This window comes from Xenopus laevis, chromosome 3S, assembly GCF_017654675.1.
Source record: "Xenopus laevis strain J_2021 chromosome 3S, Xenopus_laevis_v10.1, whole genome shotgun sequence".
Lineage (NCBI taxonomy): Eukaryota > Metazoa > Chordata > Amphibia > Anura > Pipidae > Xenopus > Xenopus laevis.
The window spans coordinates 89,809,621-89,830,932 of NC_054376.1; the positions used below are offsets into that span (position 1 = coordinate 89,809,621).

General features: G+C 38.8%; 1 protein-coding gene across 2 annotated transcripts in view; it reads left to right on the top strand.

The window, feature by feature from the left end:
* tbk1.S (TANK binding kinase 1 S homeolog) overlaps positions 1 to 21,312 on the top strand; it is a 39,798-nt gene that overhangs the window by 17,743 nt on the left and 743 nt on the right. For both annotated transcript variants that reach the window (XM_041588630.1, XM_041588629.1), the window contains exons 9-20: positions 53 to 249; positions 412 to 470; positions 1,490 to 1,581; positions 7,454 to 7,555; positions 8,416 to 8,482; positions 13,197 to 13,318; positions 13,395 to 13,471; positions 15,188 to 15,227; positions 16,058 to 16,159; positions 16,241 to 16,337; positions 17,704 to 17,810; positions 18,360 to 18,431. In XM_041588630.1, coding sequence (XP_041444564.1) covers positions 53 to 249; positions 412 to 470; positions 1,490 to 1,581; positions 7,454 to 7,555; positions 8,416 to 8,482; positions 13,197 to 13,318; positions 13,395 to 13,471; positions 15,188 to 15,227; positions 16,058 to 16,159; positions 16,241 to 16,337; positions 17,704 to 17,810; positions 18,360 to 18,431 — 1,134 coding nt within the window. The remainder of the gene's footprint in view (positions 1 to 52; positions 250 to 411; positions 471 to 1,489; positions 1,582 to 7,453; positions 7,556 to 8,415; positions 8,483 to 13,196; positions 13,319 to 13,394; positions 13,472 to 15,187; positions 15,228 to 16,057; positions 16,160 to 16,240; positions 16,338 to 17,703; positions 17,811 to 18,359; positions 18,432 to 21,312) is intronic.

Below are 21,312 nucleotides of genomic sequence, written 5' to 3' on the forward strand. Positions count from 1 at the left end.
ACCAGTTATCGATTTAGAAGGCCCTAATTAACAATGCATGCATGCCTTTCAGAGTACCTGATTTCCATGACTTGGTGTACAAACAGACAAAGATCCCTGCCCAGAACCAAGAGCTGCTCTTTGAAGGCAGACGACTGGTGTTGGAACAAGGGAGACTTGCTCAGCATTTTCCTACAACCACAGATGAAAATCCAATATTTGTTTTAACCAGAGAAATGGTTTCTGTTATTGGCCTGCGGTTTGATGAAAGTATGTCATGTTCTTTGTTAGAATTTTTCTTTATGCAGAATCTAGTAGTCTTCCTAAAATAGAACTTTTCAATTTTCACATTTAAACTACTGACATATAATATAGTAACAACATGAATAAATGACAGTAGTGAGTTCTTACAGACTTCTGCTTCTATTTCAGTTGTGATCCCAAAGCTTGTTTCTCACTATGACTTGGATGTAGATGCTAACATGGCAAAGGTAGGTATTAACACCTTTTTGCTTTTTTTGTTTTTTTTTTAGCTCTGAGATTGGCAAATCAGATCTTTATACAGCCATATCAATTGCATGTACAGATCACATTATTGGTAGAACATGGTAAATGGTAGAGGCCAACAAGAATCTATTATTCAATATTGAAATTGATTTTTAAAATCACTGAAATAAATCATGTCCAGGCCTTGTACACAAAGCAGCATACATTGTAGCATTTAATAAACCTATCTTAATGGGTAATGCAGTGTGGGTAATAGCTGTCTGTTATTAGCTTTTCTTTCTGAAACATAGTAGACTGATGAAAACTATGTACTGATTGGTTGCTACTTGTAGCTGCAATGGTGAAATTCAGAGTTTTTCATCGTTTCTGACGAATGCAAAATTTCTTGCGTAAAAATCAATTTTCGAAGAATTGTTAAGGGATATGTTGGCAATCTTGCTTTGTAAAAACATGCAACCGGGCATTTTAATCCTGCTCTTTCATCTATAAAACTTTGTTAGTTACCTTGTTAGTACCCTGTTTTTTAAATATTACTGTCAAGTTTATTTGGCTCATGATGAAAAACTCTAAGCTCCACAGGAGAATAATTATGGCCAATCTTTGTATAAGAAGCCTAACTGCCCCCCTCCCCCGGGTAAATGCCCCTAACTCTTTACGTGCAGATTTTGTTCACAGGTGCCATCTTCTTCTCTTCAGTAATCTTTGGAATGAGACTGGCACTTCGGCAATTGCTCCAACAGCGCATGCGCCGTTTCTCCTGTCTCTTTCTGAAGGTTACCAAAGAGTAGAAGATGGCACCTGTGAACTCCGCTGGACAGAATCTGAATGGAGGAGTAGAGTTAGGGGCATTTGCCCAGGGGGGCAGCTAGGCTGGGGGGGGGGGGTAGGGGGGTCTATGTAGGGTAGGGGGGTACGTTTTTTTTATTAAGGGTTTGTTTCATGTTCTGTTGTTTTTGAAATCCATTTCCTGTTAAATAAACCGACTCTTATTTGCCTTTCCCAGGCAATAACGGGCGCTGTTTGCTACTACTGCCGAATTGCTGCCTCACTGCTGCTTGTACTGGAGCTCATGCGTAAAGGAATACGCTGGCTTAGGTAAGCAACATCTTCTTTTATTTCTCACTTTAGCATCCGTATGATCCATAATCATAAGCTTGCAGTCTGGCATAACAATTGTCATGAACACATTACATAAAAGGTCAGTGTGTGTTTTTTAAGTTCAGTAAAAGATAGGCAAAGGTTAATTTGCTCAAGTAATAACTAATTAATTAATGACTCTGTTGTCCATATAATATGCAGAAGCATATACCGTATATACTCGTGTATAAGCCGACCCGTGTATAAGCCGAGGTACCTAATTTACCTAAGAAAACTGGAAAAATGTATTGACTCGTGTATAAGCCTAGGGGCCCCATGTCAGATTTCAAAATGTGAATGTGACCCGGCCGCAACAATTGGGGGACACTGGGCAGGTACCTGTTACTGTCTGTGACTGACTGTGTCGCCGCCCGGATTTCATGTTTGCTTCCCTCTGCCACCCCCATTTCATGTTTGCTTCCCTCTGCCACTTCCCCCCCCTGCCCTCCCCATCTGTCGCTCTCCCCACCCGTCGCTCTCCCCACCCCGGCACTCACGTCTGCTGCTCTTCCCTCTGTCCTTCCCTCTGTCACAGTAAAACGTGACCCGGCCCCAGCAGGACTGCCTGTGACTGCCTGTGTCGCCGCCCGGAGCAGGTCCAGGAGCTCCGGGCGGCGCGTCCTTCCCTGCCGGCGTTCGCTTTCAAAATGGCGGCGCCCATGGCCGCCACGTGGGTAGCGGCCGGCGCCGCTACCCACGTGGCGGCCATGGGCGCCGCCATTTTGAAAGCGAACGCCGGCAGGGAAGGACGCGCCGCCCGGAGCTCCTGGACCTGCTCCGGGCGGCGACACAGGCAGTCACAGGCAGTCCTGCTGGGGCCGCGGAAAGGTATGACCCGCGTATAAGCCGAGTTTGAGTTTTTCAGCACATTTTGGGTGCTGAAAAACTCGGCTTATACGCGAGTATATACGGTACACATTTATTTGCTTATTTTCTGAGTCTGTAAATGATAAATATAATATACTGTATTCTCATGATAAATGTGGGGAATATATAAAGTGTTAGTAAACCTTACCCAGAATATCCTGTTTTTTCATACAATTTCCATCATTAAAGGGATACTGTCATGGGAAAAATTTTTTTTTTAAAATAAATCCGTTAATAGTGCTGCTCCAGCAGAATTCTGCACTGAATTCCATTTCTCAAAAGAGTACCGGTAAACAGATTTTTTTATATTCAATTTTGAAATCTGACATAACATACATAGTAACATAGTAACATAGTAACATAGTAACATAGTAACATAGTAACATAGTAAGTAAGGTTGAAAAAAGACACGTCCATCGAGTTCAACCTTTTTTCTTTTTTTTTTTTTTTTCTTGTTTATTAATTACCTATCTGCCAGTTGATCCAGAGGAAGGCAAAAACTCATCTGAAGCCTCTCCAATTTGCTTTAGAGGGGGAAAAATTCCTTCCTGACTCCAAAATGGCAATCGGACTAGTCCCTGGATCAACTTGGACTATGAGCTATTTCCCATAACCCTGTATTCCCTTACTTGCTAAAAAGCCATCCAACCCCTTCTTAAAGCTATCTAATGTATCAGCCTGTACAACTGATTCAGGGAGACAATTCCACATCTTCACAGCTCTCACTGTAAAAAACCCCTTCCGAATATTTAGGCGGAACCTCTTTTCTTCTAATCGGAATGGGTGACCTCGTGTCAGCTGGAAAGACCTACTGGTAAATAAAGCATTAGAGAGATTGTTATATGATCCCCTTATATATTTATACATAGTCATCATATCACCCCTTAAGCGCCTCTTCTCCAGCGTGAAAATCTCCAATTTGGCCAGTCTTTCCTCATAGCTAAGATTTTCAATACCTTTTACCAGCTTAGTTGCCCTTCTCTGTACCCTCTCTAATACAATAATGTCCTGTTTGAGTGATGGAGACCAAAACTGTACGGCATATTCTAGATGGGGCCTTACAAGTGCTCTATACAGTGGAAGAATGACCCCCTCCTCCCTTGACTATATGCCCCTTTTAATACAGCTCAAGACCTTATTTGCCCTCGATGCTGCTGACTGGCATTGCTTGCTACAGACAAGTTTATCATCTACAAGGACTCCAAGGTCCTTTTCCATAATGGATTTGCCTAGTGCAGTCCCATTAAGGGTATAAGTGGCTTGGATATTTTTACATCCCAGGTGCATGACTTTACATTTATCAACATTGAATCTCATTTGCCACTTAGCTGCCCAGATTGCCAGTTTGTCAAGATCCTGTTGCAAGGATGCCACATCCTGGATGGAATTAATTGGGCTGGATAATTTTGTGTCATCTGCAAACACTCATACATTACTTACAATACCCTCCCCTAAGTCATTAATGAACAAGTTAAATAAAAGGACCCAATACTGAGCCCTGAGGGACCCCACTAAGAACCTTACTCCAAGTAGAGAATGTCCCATTAACAACCACCCTCTGTACCCGATCCTGTAGCCAGTTTCCTATCCACGTGCAAACGACTTCATTTAGCCCAACAGACCTTAGTTTAGAAAGCAGTCGTTTGTGGGGCACAGTATCAAACGCTTTGGCAAAATCCAAATAGATCACATCTACTGCCCCCCCACTATCCAGAATCTTACTTACCACATCATAAAATGCAATCAAATTCGTCTGACATGACCTATCCTTCATAAAGCCATGCTGATTGTTGCTCATAATGCCATTCATTAGGACAAAATTTTGAATGTGATCCCTTAACAAGCCTTCAAATAATTTGCCCACCACAGATGTCAAGCTTACTGGCCTATAATTGCCAGGCTGAGATCGTAATCCCTTTTTAAATATTGGAATAACATCAGTTTTTCTCCAATCCATAGGCACCATACCAGATGACAGTGAATCTGAGAAAATCAGAAATAAGGGCTGGTCTAAAACTGAACTAAGCTCTCTTAGAACCCGGGGGTGTATGCCATCAGGCCCTGGAGCCTTGTTTACATTAATTTGTATTAAAGCTTTTTGAATCATATCCTGAGTCAGCCACTGACTAGATTGAGCTGAACCATTCGTGCAGTTATTAAGTGAGCCTGTGAACCCAGACTCCTCTATTGTATACACTGAAGAAAAGAACTGATTTAACACATTTGCCTTTTCTGTATCTGTTACAACCATACTGGTACCATTATTTAATGGAGCAACACTCTCAACCTGCATCTTTTTACTATTAATATATTTAAAAAACTTTTTAGGGTTAGTTTTCACCTCCACCGCAATTAACTCTTCATTTCTTTTCTTAGCCTTCCGGATTGCTGATTTACAACATTTATTACAGTGTTTATATTCATTAAATGCAGCTTTTGTCCCTACAGATTTGTAGTTTTTAAATGCCTTTCTCTTCTTTCCCATTAACATCTTTACCTCTGTATTAAGCCACACAGGATGATTCTTAGAGCTTCTACGTTTAGTCCTTAAGGGAATAAATTGAGAACAGGAATGATTTAATATCATTCTAAAGGACAACCATTTCTGTTCTGTGTTTTTAGCTGAAAACCTAATGCCCCAATCAATGCTCTGTAGGGCCGCCCTCAAGGCACTAAAATTAGCTTTTGCAAAATTCATGGTTTTTGTTGCCCCAGTATATTTTTGTTTTTTGCACCAGACATTAAAAGATATAACATTATGGTCACTGTTACCCAGGGGTTCAATGACTTGCACATTTGCTATAAGTTCTGGGTCATTTGAGATCACTAAATCAAGAATAGCATTTTTTCTGGTAGGCTCCTCAACAACCTGTGCTAAAAAATTGTCGTGCAATAAGTTTATAAACTTGTCCCCATTAACTGATCTAGCAGTACCGTTGCTCCAGTCAATATCTGGGTAATTAAAATCCCCCATTATCATTATTTTACCTAAACTAGCAGCCTTTTCTATCTTCTGCCCATTCTCGTCTACAAGACTTCTCTCGGGCTTCTGCTTTTCTCTGGAACTCTCTGCCACAAGCTGTCAGACTTTCTCCTTCCTTCCAAACTTTCAAGCGCTCCTTAAAGACCCATCTGTTTAAAGAGGCCTATTCGATGTACCTTAATTATTCTGTATCAAAAATGACAAAGTGTTTATACAATCCTAATGTCTCAATTGTACCCTAACCTTTTAGTTTGTAAACCCTATTGTACTCTGTAATCCTTGTCTGTTATCCACCATTTATTCCCTGTTTGGTATAACTGCAGTAAAGCACTGCGTATCTTGACAGCGCTATATAAATAAATGATGATGATTTGCATTAGGAGCTTTGCCTCTTCCTCCTCACTTACATTAGGGGGTCTATAGCATACTCCTACAATTAATTTGCTGGATTCTTTACAATTGTGAAGAACTCCACCCATACGACTTCAGGCCCCTCATTTTCTAACATTACCTCCTCCTTTATATGAGCTTTTAAATCCTGCCTAACATACAGACATACCCCTCCTCCTTTTCTATTGCCTCTGTCCCTCCAAAACAAAGTATAGCCACTGATATTTACTGCCTGGGGCTAGACATATTGTCAATTTCCCAGCTGCCCCAAGTCATGTGACTTGTGCTCTGATAAACTTCAATCACTCTTTACTGCTGTACTCCAAGTTGGAGTGATCTCACCCACCCAGCAGCCACCCAAATAACAATGGGAAGGTAACCAGATAACAGCTCCCTAACACAAGATAACAGCTGCCTGGTAGATCTAAGAACAACACTCAATAGTAAAAACCCATGTCTCACTGAGACACATTCAGTTACATTGAGAAGGAAAAACAGCAGCCTGCCAGAAAGCATTTCTCTCCTAAAGTGCAGGCACAAGTCACATGACCAGGGGCAGCTGGGAAATTGACAAAATGTCTAGCCCCATGTCAGATTTCAAAATTGAATATAAAAAAAATCTGTTTGCTCTTTTGAGAAATGGATTTCAGTGCAGAATTCTGCTGAAGTAGCACTATTAACTGATGCATTTTTTCCGATGACAGTATCCCTTTAACAATAGTAGAACATGTCTCATGACAGATACTGAGTTCTGAGGTGGTTAGGATCAGTAACTGAATATATATATAGAGAGAGAGAACAATATTTATTGAAACTTTTTAATAAAGTTGCAAATCTAGAGTAAATCCGATGTGATACAAACATTCACAAACAAGAAAATCACAACTAGATAGTAAGTATAGACAACTAAAGGCTATGACAGATGGTATGTTTTATCCTCTGTGATTTAACATCTAAAATTGCATAATTGCTGCAATGCAAATTATACAAATTGCATAATCATGAAGGTACCTTATGAGGCAAGTACACAAATTGAGTAATTTAATTGCAGATTTAAATTGCTGGCAATGACACGGCATTTTGGAAATTTTCAGGCAGCGTGAAAAATGTGTGTCATTGCCCTAAACAATTCCATAACACATTCTAGTTCGTAATAAATGTTGATGCATCTGATAACTGTAAACCAGAGTTCTTAGTTAACTTGGGATTCATGTCAAATTGAATACAAATGGGTTTTTTTCTCAGTAAAAACTGCTTTTATTTATCTGTATCTTGAGTGAGAGTTAAAATGTTTTTCTACTGTACAACGCCATGATTGGAATTAGTAGTTGTACTAGCAGTTGCTGTAGAAATCCAGATGCCTACTAAACACCATTTGGTTGCAAATTGACTGCACAAACTTGTACAGTGGTGTCGCTTTCCTGCTACTTTACTTTTACCATATTGGGACATGTAAAGCCACCATTACATAATAAATGAAGATGAAATAAATCATCAAGTTATGCAAATTTGTTGGCAGCTTGTTTGCCTTCATTAGGCATGCACAACTATATTACAAATGATTAACGCATTTTCATTTTTTTTCCCTAGTGAAATAATGAAGGAGGAGTATAATGAGAATGTTCACATGAATACTGAAGTTTCTCTTAAGCTTAACCTCTGTAACAGAACAACAGAAAAAGACCTCAAAATGTATGTTAAGTGGAATTGGTTCAATAGCTTTCTATGTTTGTATTATCTTTCATATATTTGTACCAATCTGTAGTTAACCAGATTTTTCATTTAGAGTACTGTCTAAAGATACCACTAACGCCTCCGATTAGTATTCTCAGAGCACTTGTTTTCACTTTTAGATCACACTCCGCATTTCACCACTTTTATGTACATGGCTGTTTTAAGTCTAAACCACTGGGTCTCAACCATTTTAAACTAATGCATCATGTGTTATACAATGGAGAATACTGAGGCAGCACTCACAAGCCCAAGATGATGTTTCACAATCACCATTAGATAATAGGAAGGTATATAAAACTTAGGGCTCTATTTATCCTGCTGTGTAAAAAGTGGAGTAAAACATTACTGGTGATGTTGCTCCTAACAACCAATAAGATCTTTGCTTTTGTTTTCTAACTGTTGAACTCTATTTGCCGATTTATTGCTATGGGCAACATTACCAGTAATGCTTCACTCCATTTTATACACAGCACGATAAATATACCCCATAGTGTTTGTTTTATATTTGAAATCATGGCTAATGCATTTCTTGCGCACAAAAGGTCTAAGGCATAATTTTCATGTCAACTGCCAATGTTTTTTTATGTACATTCCCATGATCTTACTGTGATTATGAGACATGATATAGAGGGGTCCTTCCGGGTCCTGATTATGCACAATTTTAATATATGTCTGTAAAACAGCATTCTCACCTCGACTCAAGGGAATATTAAACAGGTTTTGCTATGGGGTGCATAAATTTTGTTATTCTACTGTGTAAATGGAAGGCTTTGCAGATATTTTAATGAAAGTGTTTTATTGTCTGTGTAAACTTTCAGATATGAACAACTGATGCAGACCAGTGTGGAACCAGAAGTTTATGTAATCCATGACAAACTGCTGAATGTAAGAGATGAATGCTTTCCTTTGTCTTTCATTCTATATGAGATACTTTTTTGGACTTCATTGTTTAGTATAAAATCTTGAATAATAAATGTAATATTAAATAATATAATTAAATGAAAATAATAAAAATCAGTGCAAAAATAGCGAAGACCGGTAAATAAGCTGTAAAAAGAAATGCCAACTGTGCTACTTAAAAGTAACACACTTAAGGTGGCCATAGACGTAACAATTACGATCTTTCTTGGAAAAGATCTTTCCAAGAAAGATATTTCGTTTCAATACACACGTGTAGAGCTGAATCGTCAGATATACAGGTAGATATACGGGAAGAAACAATAGAAGTCTACCTGTATCTGACGATTCAGCACTAACAATGGCTGATGTTTGGGTCCTTTCAAAGGCACCCGATCAAAATTTTCCGTCCAGTCCGATCGACGAGCCGACCGATATCCAAGTCTTTTGCTGATATGGGTCGGCTCTTTTTCCACCATACACGCAACGAATATCGGACGAAAATTCGCTTTGTACGATATTATCTGTGCGTCTATGGCCACCTTTTGACTTCACTATGTGCGTTTAGTCAATAAGTGTTGACCAGAATTTACACTTTATTTCAGACAAAATTAATTCAGCCCCTGCTTGCATTTTTAAAATAAACTGTTAACTTGAAATATATTTTAATGGTAAACTCTACCCCTGAACATTGCAGGTCTCTATAAATAAATATGTGCTTCATCTAAATAAACCATTTCTATAAAAGTATTCTTTTCTAGTTTTCCATTGGATACATAGAAAATAGCAATTTTTTAAGTAAATAACCATTGAATGGACACGCTGTATCTTTTACTCTCAAGCTAAAGCTAAAATAGGTCACTTATGTTGGTCAAGTATCCATTCTTAAAAGCGAACTCCACAAAAAAATAACTTAAGCTTTTTGAAAAATAATTTTAAGCGACTTTGCAATATAAAGTAAATAGGCTGTGAAAAATAAAAAATGTTTCTAGTATAGTTAGTTAGCCAAAAATGTAATGTATAAAGGCTGGAGTGACTGGATGTGTAATATAATAGCCAGAACATAAATCAAGAAAAGAAAATGAAAGGGACTTATCCCCACACTACAAAAGCCTGAAAATTATGAAAATTGTATGAAAACAAATAAGTAACCAAAAATAAATAAAAAGCAATTTTTATTCACCACCATGCCATATTGAGAACAGTGAAGTTAAAACTATTTAAAATAATAAGCAGCGCTGCATATGGAAATGAAGGGATCCCTTCTATCAGGACAAAAAACCCAAAGCTGGTTATGTTAACCAACAAAGGGGAAAAAAAGGGTTAGCATGCTATCAAAAATTGTTTAGTAACAAAATTATGAAGAAATTCAGAGCAAGATGGTACATGTACGTTTTGCAATGCAATGGTTCAGTGAAATTCAATTAAATCAGTCCATCTTGATCCTAAAAAGAAAAAATTCCAATGTTCTGAGAGTACAGCATGTGAATATTCCCCTACTTGATTTATTCAAACGGATTGGCAAGAAAGCAGGGGTTAAAACCCCTAAGTCTCTAATGTTGGAGGGTCAACAATTGAAGGGCTCCAATCCTAGGGTTAATGCTTAATGGACGTGCTGGGGCTTCAATAGGCCAGGGTAAAGGGTTGGCTCGCCTCCGGAAAATAATGGCGATTATCCGTCAGAGTAAAATTTCACCACATATATTGCCCAAATATTTCCCAATGTTCGCAAGGTCCACCGCCTCTTGTGACGGTTCTGTAGCCCTCATAAATAATGAAAATATACAGACCGTCTGGCGGGTTGTGCTCACGAATGTGGCCGTATTTCCTTGGGGCGTCTGTGTGTGGATAAAGTCCTTAGCCTCTCCCAGTCACGCCAAAATGCAGTCCAAGAAGGGACCCCCTGCGTCCAGTGCAGCGCCGAACCTCGACAGCTGTTTCGCCACAACGTGTGGCTTTGTCAAAACAGCTGTCGAGGTTCGGCGCTGCACTGGACGCAGGGGGTCCCTTCTTGGACTGCATTTTGGCGTGACTGGGAGAGGCTAAGGACTTTATCCACACACAGACGCCCCAAGGAAATACGGCCACATTCGTGAGCACAACCCGCCAGACGGTCTGTATATTTTCATTATTTATGAGGGCTACAGAACCGTCACAAGAGGCGGTGGACCTTGTGATCATTGGGAAATATTTGGGCAATATATGTGGTGAAATTTTACTCTGACGGATAATCGCCATTACTTTCCGGAGGCGAGCCAACCCTTTACCCTGGCCTATTGAAGCCCCAGCACGTCCATTAAGCATTAACCCTAGGATTGGAGCCCTTCAATTGTTGACCCTCCAACATTAGAGACTTAGGGGTTTTAACCCCTGCTTTCTTGCCAATCCGTTTGAATAAATCAAGTAGGGGAATATTCACATGCTGTACTCTCAGAACATTGGAATTTTTTCTTTTTAGGATCAAGATGGACTGATTTAATTGAATTTCACTGAACCATTGCATTGCAAAACGTACATGTACCATCTTGCTCTGAATTTCTTCATAATTTTGTTACTAAACAATTTTTGATAGCATGCTAACCCTTTTTTTCCCCTTTGTTGGTTAACATAACCAGCTTTGGGTTTTTTGTCCTGATAGAAGGGATCCCTTCATTTCCATATGCAGCGCTGCTTATTATTTTAAATGGTTTTAACTTCACTGTTCTCAATATGGCATGGTGGTGAATAAAAATTGCTTTTTATTTATTTTTGGTTACTTATTTGTTTTCATACAATTTTCATAATTTTCAGGCTTTTGTAGTGTGGGGATAAGTCCCTTTCATTTTCTTTTCTTGATTTATATGCTGTTTATTTAGTGGACACCCCAACACTACAAGCCTGTTATTATCTGACTAAGCCTTACCTGAGTTGTTTTTCATATAATAGCCAGAACATTACTTCCTGCTTTTCAGCTCTATAACTCTGAGCTAGTCAGCGACTTGAAGGGGGGCCACATGGTACATTTCTGTTCAGTGAGTCTGCAATTGATCCTTAGCATTCAGCTCAGATTAAAAAGCAACAGATATGACCCATGTGGCCCCCTCAAGTCTCTGATTGGTTACTGCCTGGTAACCAGGGTAACCAGTCAGTGTTAACCAAGAGAGCTGAAAAGCAGGAAGTGTTCTGACTATTATGTTACACATCCAGTCACTCCAGCCTTTATACATTACATTTTTGCCTAACTAACTATATTAGAAACATTTTTTTATTTTGCACATACTATCTATTTACCCAGTTTTTATTTTTACACTGAACAATTCCTTTAATGGTTTCTCACTATGGATGCACCGAATCCAGGATTCAGTTCAGGATTCAGCCAGGATTCGGCCTTTTTCAGCCAAATCCTTGTGCTTGGCCGAGCCGAATCTGAATCCTAATTTGCATATGTAAATTAGGGGCGCGAAGGGAACTCGTGACGTTTCACCAGAAAACAAGGAAGTAAAAAAAATGTTTCCCCACTTTTTCCTTTACAGCCTCTAATTTGCATATGCAAATTAGGGTTCGGTATTCGGTCAAACCTTTATCAAAGGATTTGGGGATTCGGCCGAATCTCAAATAGTGGATTCGGTGCATCTCTATTTCTGACAGTTCCCTAAGCGTAGCCCTCTGCTCTCCTGCTGACCTCTCTTTTACTACTTTGCTGAGCTGGCTGACTACTGTTACTCTTTATCAGCACAATCTGTCCTTAGCCTGCATCCTCCAAACCCCACAATTCCCTGCACACGTGATTTCAATAAGGAAAGGAACATCTCAGTGCAATGCATTATGGGTTATGTAGTTCCTGCATGCTGTCTGTGAGCTGTGGAGAAGTTGTTACAATATGTAACATCAGTGTTTTAGTTCCTCCTTCCCTGCCAGGATTTCAAATGTTGCAGAAAGAGAAGAACTGTTAAACAGCTGGATTTCAGCATAGAAAATTAAATCAAAGTTTGGTTTGTAAGCTGGAGTGCCTCTTTAAGGTATAGTCTTCCTGTAATATCATGTGATATTCTAAGAAAATTGGCTTTGGCATTTATGTTTTGTTTTGCAGCTCGCCAGTTTAACATTAAGGGGGTTATTTGCTAAAACTCAAAATGTTCTCATTATTTTATTAAATAAATTTGATCAAACTCCACAATTTTACCTCATTTATCAATAAAATAACTCAAACAATCCGGTGCAGGAAAAGACTTGATACATTTTCCCCTTTAAAACCCCAACCCGATTCAGGTTTTAGTAAATAACCCCTTAGATTTATCCTATCATCACTTATTTATCTTTTTGTGTTTTATTTGAATAATAATTGCTAACATGGATCACAGTGAAATGGAAAGAGAGAGGGCAGTGCTGGCTGGAGTTTATAATTTATATATTGCAGGCTATTTTAAAGAGCATAAAAAATATGTTATGACTATTTCAGATTGCTTTTGTGCTTGTGGAGAACTAGGGTAGTAAAAGTACCCTTAATTGTCTATCGTTGAATTGCATAGTAAAGCATGGGAAACAGTCCTAGCATTTCCTGTTTCATTTTAAAACTCTCTCGTCCACTTTTTAGTTTAAACCTCTCCCACATCAAGTTTTGGGGTTAATGGATCAATTGGCTGCTTACATGTTACTCAAGGGCAGTCATTTGAATGCAGAGTTTAAGTTGTTTCATCATACTGAAAAGGAATTTCCTTTGCAGCTTTCCAGCACGCAGGAAAGTGTGAAATCCTCGTTACAAGAAGTTAAAAACAAACTGACTCCTGGAGGAGCTCTCATGGACACCTGGATCAACACTGAAGGCTCACACTCAGCTGACAGAAAGTAAATAATCAAAGTTTAAGAAAAATCATTTTTAAAAAATGCAAATTTCATCTACATTTTCATTTCTATTTCTTAGTGTGGAGAAACTGCAAGTGTTGCTATCTCTGATAACAGAAATATACTGCCAGTTCAAGAAGGATAAAGCACAGCGCAGTAAGTAAATTAGTCCCCAAATGAAAGAGCCCCTCTTTGTTGTTGACCTGCCTGCCAAACCTCTCTAAAGGGGTAATACTTTAAATTAAATTTTAGCATGTTGTAGAGAGTGAAGTTGTAAAGCAAATTTGCAACCTGCATTCAGTCATCTATAGCAGTGATCCCCAACCAGTGACTCTTGAGCAACATTTTGCTCACCAACCCCTTGGATGTTGCTCCCAGTGGCCTCAAAGCCAACCACAGCCTGTAATTGGCACCCCCAGGAACTATTTTTTGCTTCTCGACGCTTTATATTTGAATTTTGTTCACAGGTATAAAAGGTTAGGGACCTCTGATCTATAGAAACAAAAACTATTAAAATGTAGCTTCACAGAGAATCTTTTTTGCTGGGGACAGCAAACCCTGACTATGAGGTAGCATTTCTTGTGGTGACACCAGTGCTGCACAAGTTATTAATTTAATAACATCTCCTATAGAGTTCATTTTAATCAAATAATTAAAATTTTTAAAAATGATCTCCCTTTTCACTGTAATAATTAAACAATATCTTGTATGCATGAATCCATATTGTTGGCAAGACACTCCTATTGGGTTTATTTTATCAGACAAGATGTGTATATGCATGTGGTGACTTTACATTCTGCAAGTTGTTAGTAATTCTTAGGGATGCACCGAATCCAGGATTCGGCCAAATCCTTCTGGCCAAACCGAATCCAAATGCAAATGCAGATTATGGACGGGGAGGGAAATCGCGTGAGTTTTGTCACAAAACAAGGAAGTAAAAAATGTTTTCCCCTTCCCACCCCTAATTTGCATATGCAAATTAGGATTTGGTTCAGTATTCGGCCAAATCTTCCGCAAAGGATTCAGGGGTTTCAGCCAAATCCAAAATAGTGGATTCGGTGCATCCCGTAGTAATTCTATTAGGCCATTTAGTGGTCTTAAGGCAGATATTTGGGGAAAGATAAAAACCCAGCATTTGACTAGGATTTGTAGTATAAATAATACAGTGGAAACTTGTAGAGAATCTGTTTGACTATTTATCCTTATTTAACTTTGTTGCTAGTTTTGAAACCACTTACTTACATGTATTGGGTTAATTATCTGGAATGCTTGGGATCTGGAGTTTATGGAGCTACTGGAGTTTATGGAGCTACTGGAGTTTATGGAGCTACTGGAGTTTATGGAGCTACTGGAGTTTATGGAGCTACTGGAGTTTATGGAGCTACTGGAGTTTAGTAGGGCTACTAAGAACATTTCAAGTTTGAGTATCCATATTTGCAGACACAGGAGGAGGGAGGTCCCTGCTCTATAGCACTATAGCAGTAGTTCAATGTTTTTTGCTTGCAGCATGCAGGTGTTTGCACCCGCAATCCTAATTCGTTTGTCAAATGGGGACAGTCTATGTGGGGGGAAAAAAGGATAAAAACAACTGCTTTAGTGAGCGTATCTTACTGCAGTGTGAGAGCACTGTAAATCAGGCTCACTGTTTACATCATACAACCCTTGATGTTGCTGAATTTACTACCATTGAGTAATAGATGATGTACTGTACTTGATCTTTCAATGATATTTCAGATATTTAAGAATAATGAATTACACATACAAGGAAGTCGTTGTTTGCTTTTACATAAGCATATATGCACCTAACTTGAACAACTTTTTAACATTTTTAAATTTCAATCACTGTTATAATTATATTCTTATCTGTTACAGGGCTTTTGTACAATGAGGAGCAAATACACAAGTTTGACAAGTAAGTCTTGCGTTATTCACGTCTACTCGTGTTTTAAGTACTATGACCACGAAGGAACTAATTCCTACTTGAAAGTTAAGCACTTTTGCTGGTGCCATGACAACTTTTTCTCCAAATGAATATCACATAGAGCAGTAGTAACAAAGCATTATTGCCTGGCGCTTTCAGGTATTTCTGCGCATGGAGTTATCGTGTCCCATGGTGCATCCTCTCTAAGGAAATTGTGCATCTGTCTCCTCTGTTGAGCATATAACACGAGCAGAATAATTCCCATAGAAAGGGATGAGAAGCAGCTATCAGTCATTTGAGGTGTTTTGTGGGAGGGGGGATGTTTGGCGTTGTTTAAATGAAATTTTGCAAAATTACATTATATAGCACATTATCCATAGGGCATTTTATATCAACCTGGTTGAATAGCTCAGAACATCTTCAGTTAGTGCTCCAGGAGGCTCAGTATCTTTGTCCTTACTCTGCTTGTAACAAGTCAAAGAGCTCTGAATAGCACTGAAACCCCATGTCACATGTCTGTGAAATACAATGGCGGCATAGAGGGGACATCTGTGTTGTACTGGTCATTTTGTTAAGGGGCTACCCAAGTAGGCAACTCCCAGTTAAAAAGTTTAGAATTGCATATTTTCTCTATTTATTTCTTATTCAAGTCTTTTACAATATAAAAAAGGCCCTTTCACTCAACTGTAAGTTGTTGCACTGAATATTCTACAAATATTTATATATTGTCACATAAAATTGTCAGTGGGTAGGTGGGCAAGAGAGTGCACTGGCTACAACACCAGTGATGCTATATTTATTCGAATTTTCTTTATATGCAGGCAGAAATTGTGCATACATGCAACAAAAGCATTCTCCCTTTTCAAAGATGAATGTGTTGGCAAGTATGAAGTTTTCCGCAGCAAGACTTTAGACTGGATGAGGTAAGTGTATTTTGCACTGTGACTTATTTTAAAAGGGGTAACTAGCAGTGTTCACTAATATGGTATAATCTTTGTTTCTAGGAAGATGATTCATGTACGAAAACAATTATTTTCAGTTAAAAGCCAGTGTTTTGACATTGAAGAAGAACTTTCAAAGTGCCAGCTTTACATCAACCAGGTACATCCTGCAGCTTCAATACCATTAAAAGTACATAAAAAAATACAAACTGGCTAAATAGATAACCCATGCACAATAAAACAAAATTCTAATATAGTTAGTTAGCCAAAAATGTAATATATAAAGGCTGTAGTGCCTGGATGTCTAACATAATAGCCAGAACACTACTCCCTGCTTTGCAGCTCTCTTGGTTTCCACTGATTGGTTACCAGGCAGTAACCAATCAGTGACTTGAGGGGGGGGGGCACATGGGTCATAACTGTTGCTTTTGAATCTGAGCTGCATGCTGAGGATCAATTGCAAACTCACTGAACAGTTATGTCCCATGGGGGCCCCCCTAAAATCGCTGACTAACTCAGAGTTAGAGAGCTGAAAAGCAGGAAGTTGGTTTCAGGCTATTCTATTAGACATCCAGTCACTCCAGTCTTTATACATTACTTTTTGGCTAACTAACTATATTAGAAACATTTTTTATTTCACATTTCACAGCCTATCTATTTAGCCATTATTTGTTTTTACACTGAACTGCTCCTTCAAAATGCTGCATTAGTTGGATATTCTAGCAAATTTGATCTTTTAGTGATTGGGCTTTAGTTAAACAGTGATGGGTGTTGGGTTAAATAACATAGACAGGGATCATCTAATTTATCATAAAAAGTATATCACAGGGAAAGGAAGCATTTAGGAGGTCACAAATGTGTCATGCCCATATGGCTTATTAAGAAGGCTGCTTCACAGTGATAGGACAGATACAAATAACTATTTGCACAGAGTATTGGGTCGTTAATGGCTATTACTAAGTTATGTGTGTATATTATCCCAGTAGGTTAATTAGTTCTGTTGATAAGCAGAGAAATAGGTATATCTGTATATAGACAAGAATGATGACTGCACATGTGCACCAATAGTTATTGGCCAACAAGATTTGAATTTTGAAGCAACTGGAAGCACAGGGTAGGTTATTTTGGGTTCATACATCCATATCCTGACATCAGGCTCTCTTTCCAGCAAACTTCCTATGATCGACCTCACAATAACTTTACTGTGCTCCATTGAACAAGTGACCTCCCATTCTATAAATGCTTTGTCCTCTGAGCAATGTTTCTACATTTCTTTTTGGCAAAGACTACAGACAGGTTAGTCTATTAACAGAAGACTGCAGAGAGTAGACAAATCTTTTAGAATCGTGTAATTGCCCAGCATCAAGCAGTGAGAAATTGTGGTATAACTGTAAACGGTGAACCACTGCCAGCTTCTATTGTTTACTTGTTTGTCTATGGAGCCCGGCCATCTCTCTCTTTATTTTGTTGTTGTATAGCTGCATGGTTCTGCTAAGCTGTTTTCTTTTTAATCTATGCAACTGTAGTATCAAGAGAAGATGTCTCCAAATATGTTTGCTGCACCCGGTGGCATAAAATCAGGAGTGAATCCAATATATTCAAGTCCCAACACTTTAGTGGAAATGACACTTGGGTAGGTACAGACAGCTTCATTTGCACTGAACAAGGCAGTTTGTTTTATTGTACATTAAAACACCCATGTGCCATTAGCCTTAGGGGTTATTAATCAAAATCCGAAATGATCTCATTATTTTCTGAAAGCTACTCTTGACTAAATCTTCACCGGTTTTCTCCCCTATTTTATCAATACATTTTTCCCAAAATTTCCTGTGCAGGAAAAAAGTAAAGCGTGAAAAATTTGAATCTGATTTTTTGGATTTGACGCCCAGAGCAGATCACGATATCTTTGGAACTTCTCCCATTGACTTATATACAACCTATGCAGGCTTGAGATGCCGGATTTTTGGATTCTGACTTTTTCCATCCTTGGGGTATAATAAATCCTGAAAAATGTGAGATTTTTTTCCAGTAAAAATTTGGGTTTTATAGTAAAAAAAAACAAACTAGCATTTTTTGAGTTTTTGGCATTCGGACTTTAATAAATAACCCCCCCCCCCCCCCCGGAGTTCATTTTTAAACATTGCGGTTTACTATTAATGTATAACGGTGTTTTCTTTGACAGAATGCGTAAACTGAAAGAAGACATGGAGGGCGTTGTTAAAGAATTAGAGGAAAACAATCACATTTTGGAAAGGTACCCTTAATTTTTTCAACAGTTTTTGCAAACTTTCCATGCAAAATTCAACTAAATAGTTACAGTGGAAATGCTATTTTCAGTTCTGGAGACCATGAAAACATAAAGATTTTAAAATAATACTATGATGTAGAGAGTGATATTCTGAGACAATTTGCAATTGATTTTCATTTATTTGTGGTTTTTAAGTTATTTACCCTTTTATTCAGTGTCTCTCCCATTTGCAAGTTCAGTGATCTGATTGTTAGGGTCCAAATTCACCTAGCAACCATGCATTAATTTGAATAAGAGATTGGAATATGAATTGGAGAGGCATTGATAGAAAGAAGAGTAATAAAACGTATCGATAACAATACACTTGTAGCCTTATAGATTATTTGTTTTTTAGATGGGGTCAGTGACCCCCATTTGAAAGCTGGAAAGATTCAGAAGAAAAAGGCAAATAATTAAAAAACAACACAAAATAAAAAATGAAGACCAATTTAAGAGTTGCTTAGACATAGCCATACCATAACATACTAAAAGTTAACTTAAAGTTGAACCACCCCTTTAAAGTCACCCAATACTGCATTATACTTCTATATGGGGGCACAATCAGGATGCAGATTTTTAATTTATCCTTTATAACACTGGCATATTCTGTAGTGCTGTACAGAGATTATACATTATCAGTCCCTGTCCCAGTGAGTACAGTAATGGTCCTATCTTATTCACACAAACATAAAATCTTACGAGCAAGTTAACCCGCCTGTACTTTTATGGAGCAGTTGTGATTAAAAGTTTGTGAACCCTTTAAAATTGGCTATATTATTATATGACTGTGACCTTAAACATCATCAGATTTTCAAACTAAAGTCCTAAAAGTAGTTAAACAAATGAAACACAAATGATGATGTTTGGTCATGTATTTATTGAAAATAAAAAAATGATCCAATAACATATTTGTGTGTGGCAAAAGTAAGTGAATCCTTAGGATCATGTAATTTAAAGGTGAAATCACAGTTTGGTGTTTTCAGTCAATGGGATGACAATCAAGTGTGTTTGAGAGTTTTATTGATCCAGCAAAGCCTGATCACACCTCAGGACCTCAGAAAAAGAGTTGTTGATGCCCCTAAAGCTGGGAAAGGTTACAAGACTATCTCTAAAGAGTTTGGATTCTACCAGTCAGATTGTGTACAAATGGAGGAAATTCAAGACCGTTGTTACCCTACCCAGAATGGTCGACTCCAACTACAAAGAGTCAGTCCGAGAAGTTACAAACGAACCCAGGGTAAGTTCTAAGCAACTGAAGGCCTGTCTCACATCAGCAAATGTTGATGTTCATGTGTCCACCATTAGGAGAACACTGAACAGCAATGGTGTGTATGGCAGGGTAGCAAGGAGAAAGCCACAGCTTTCCCCCCAAAATATTGCTGACCGTCTACAGTTTACTAAAGATCATAAGGGTAAACCAGAAGGAAACTGGAAGAATGTTTTATAGACAGATAAAGCCAAAATAGTACTTTTTGGCTTAAATCAGGAGTATTACATTTGGAGAAAGTAAAACATCACAGCATAAAAACCTTATCCCATCTGTGAAACATGGTGGTGTGGGTGTTTTGCTGCATCTGGGCCTTGATGACTTGCCATCATTGATGGAACAATGAATTCTGAATTATCCCAGAGAATGCCAGGAAAATGTCAAGACATCTGTCCGTGAACTGGATCTCAAGAGACAGTGTGTCATGCAGCAAGACAACGATCCTAAACACACAAGTAGTTATACCAAAGAACTGCTGAAGAAGAATAAAGTGAATGTTCTGGAATGGCCAACTGAAATGTTGCAGATTGAGCTAAAGCAAGTAGTTCATGTGAGAAACCCACAAACAGGACCGCCATTGGGGGGGGGCACAGGGGGTACAAGTGTACCGGGCCCGGGCCTGAAGGTAGCCCGGCAGTGCTGCACTTTTCGAAGAGCCGGGTCCCCCCTTGCCAGCGCCGAAGCCATGCCACTTTCTTCTGAAGTCCCGATCAAAAACAGGAATGCTCTTGGGAAGAAACTGCACATGCGCACAGGTACTTGGCTGGCTGTAGATCTGTGCGCAGCAGACACCTCTTTGACGTCTTCCCTGGTCAATAGGCAAGGAAGGCTCAGTAAATTAAACGGGGGCGGAGCTTGACGCTAGATGTGGAAGTAGCTGAACGGAACTGCAATATGAGCTTCTGTATTAGAAATGACATCAGACTGAATGTTGGGAGAAAGGTACGCCATTCTGGGGACTGTTTACACTTGATGACATTGTTCCTTTGGTGCTGAAAAGCCACAAATAAGGGAAATTCTCTTCCCAGCATTACTTTATGCAGTAGTGTTTTTACCAATTACCACCCCCACCTTATGACAGTAGCATAGGGGTCTCACCCTAGCACTGGGTTAGTCATCACTATCCCCATTTATACATGTTACCCCTATGCAGTGTTCTTTTGGTCTATCATTGTCCACTTGGCTGGCATCAACAACACTGACTGCCATATGCCACAAAATTACCAAAAATTACCTGGTTCTCCCATCGCCGTACATCATCTCCCCTGGGATTTTGCAGATTCTACATAGAATTAATTGTGCGTATGCCCCAAAAATTTTGTTGTACGGGGCCCCGTGATTTCTAATGGCCAACCCACCAACATCCAAGAGCTGAAACTATTTTTTATGGAAGAATAGGCTAAAATACCTGCAAGACAATGTGCAGGACTGATCAACAATTGCCACAAACATCTAGTTGCAGTTATGGCTGCACAAGGGAGTCATACCAAATACTGAGCAAAAGTAAGTAAATACTGATTTACTTACTGTTGCAACATGCAGATATGTTATTGGATCATTTTTTTTTCAATAAATACATGA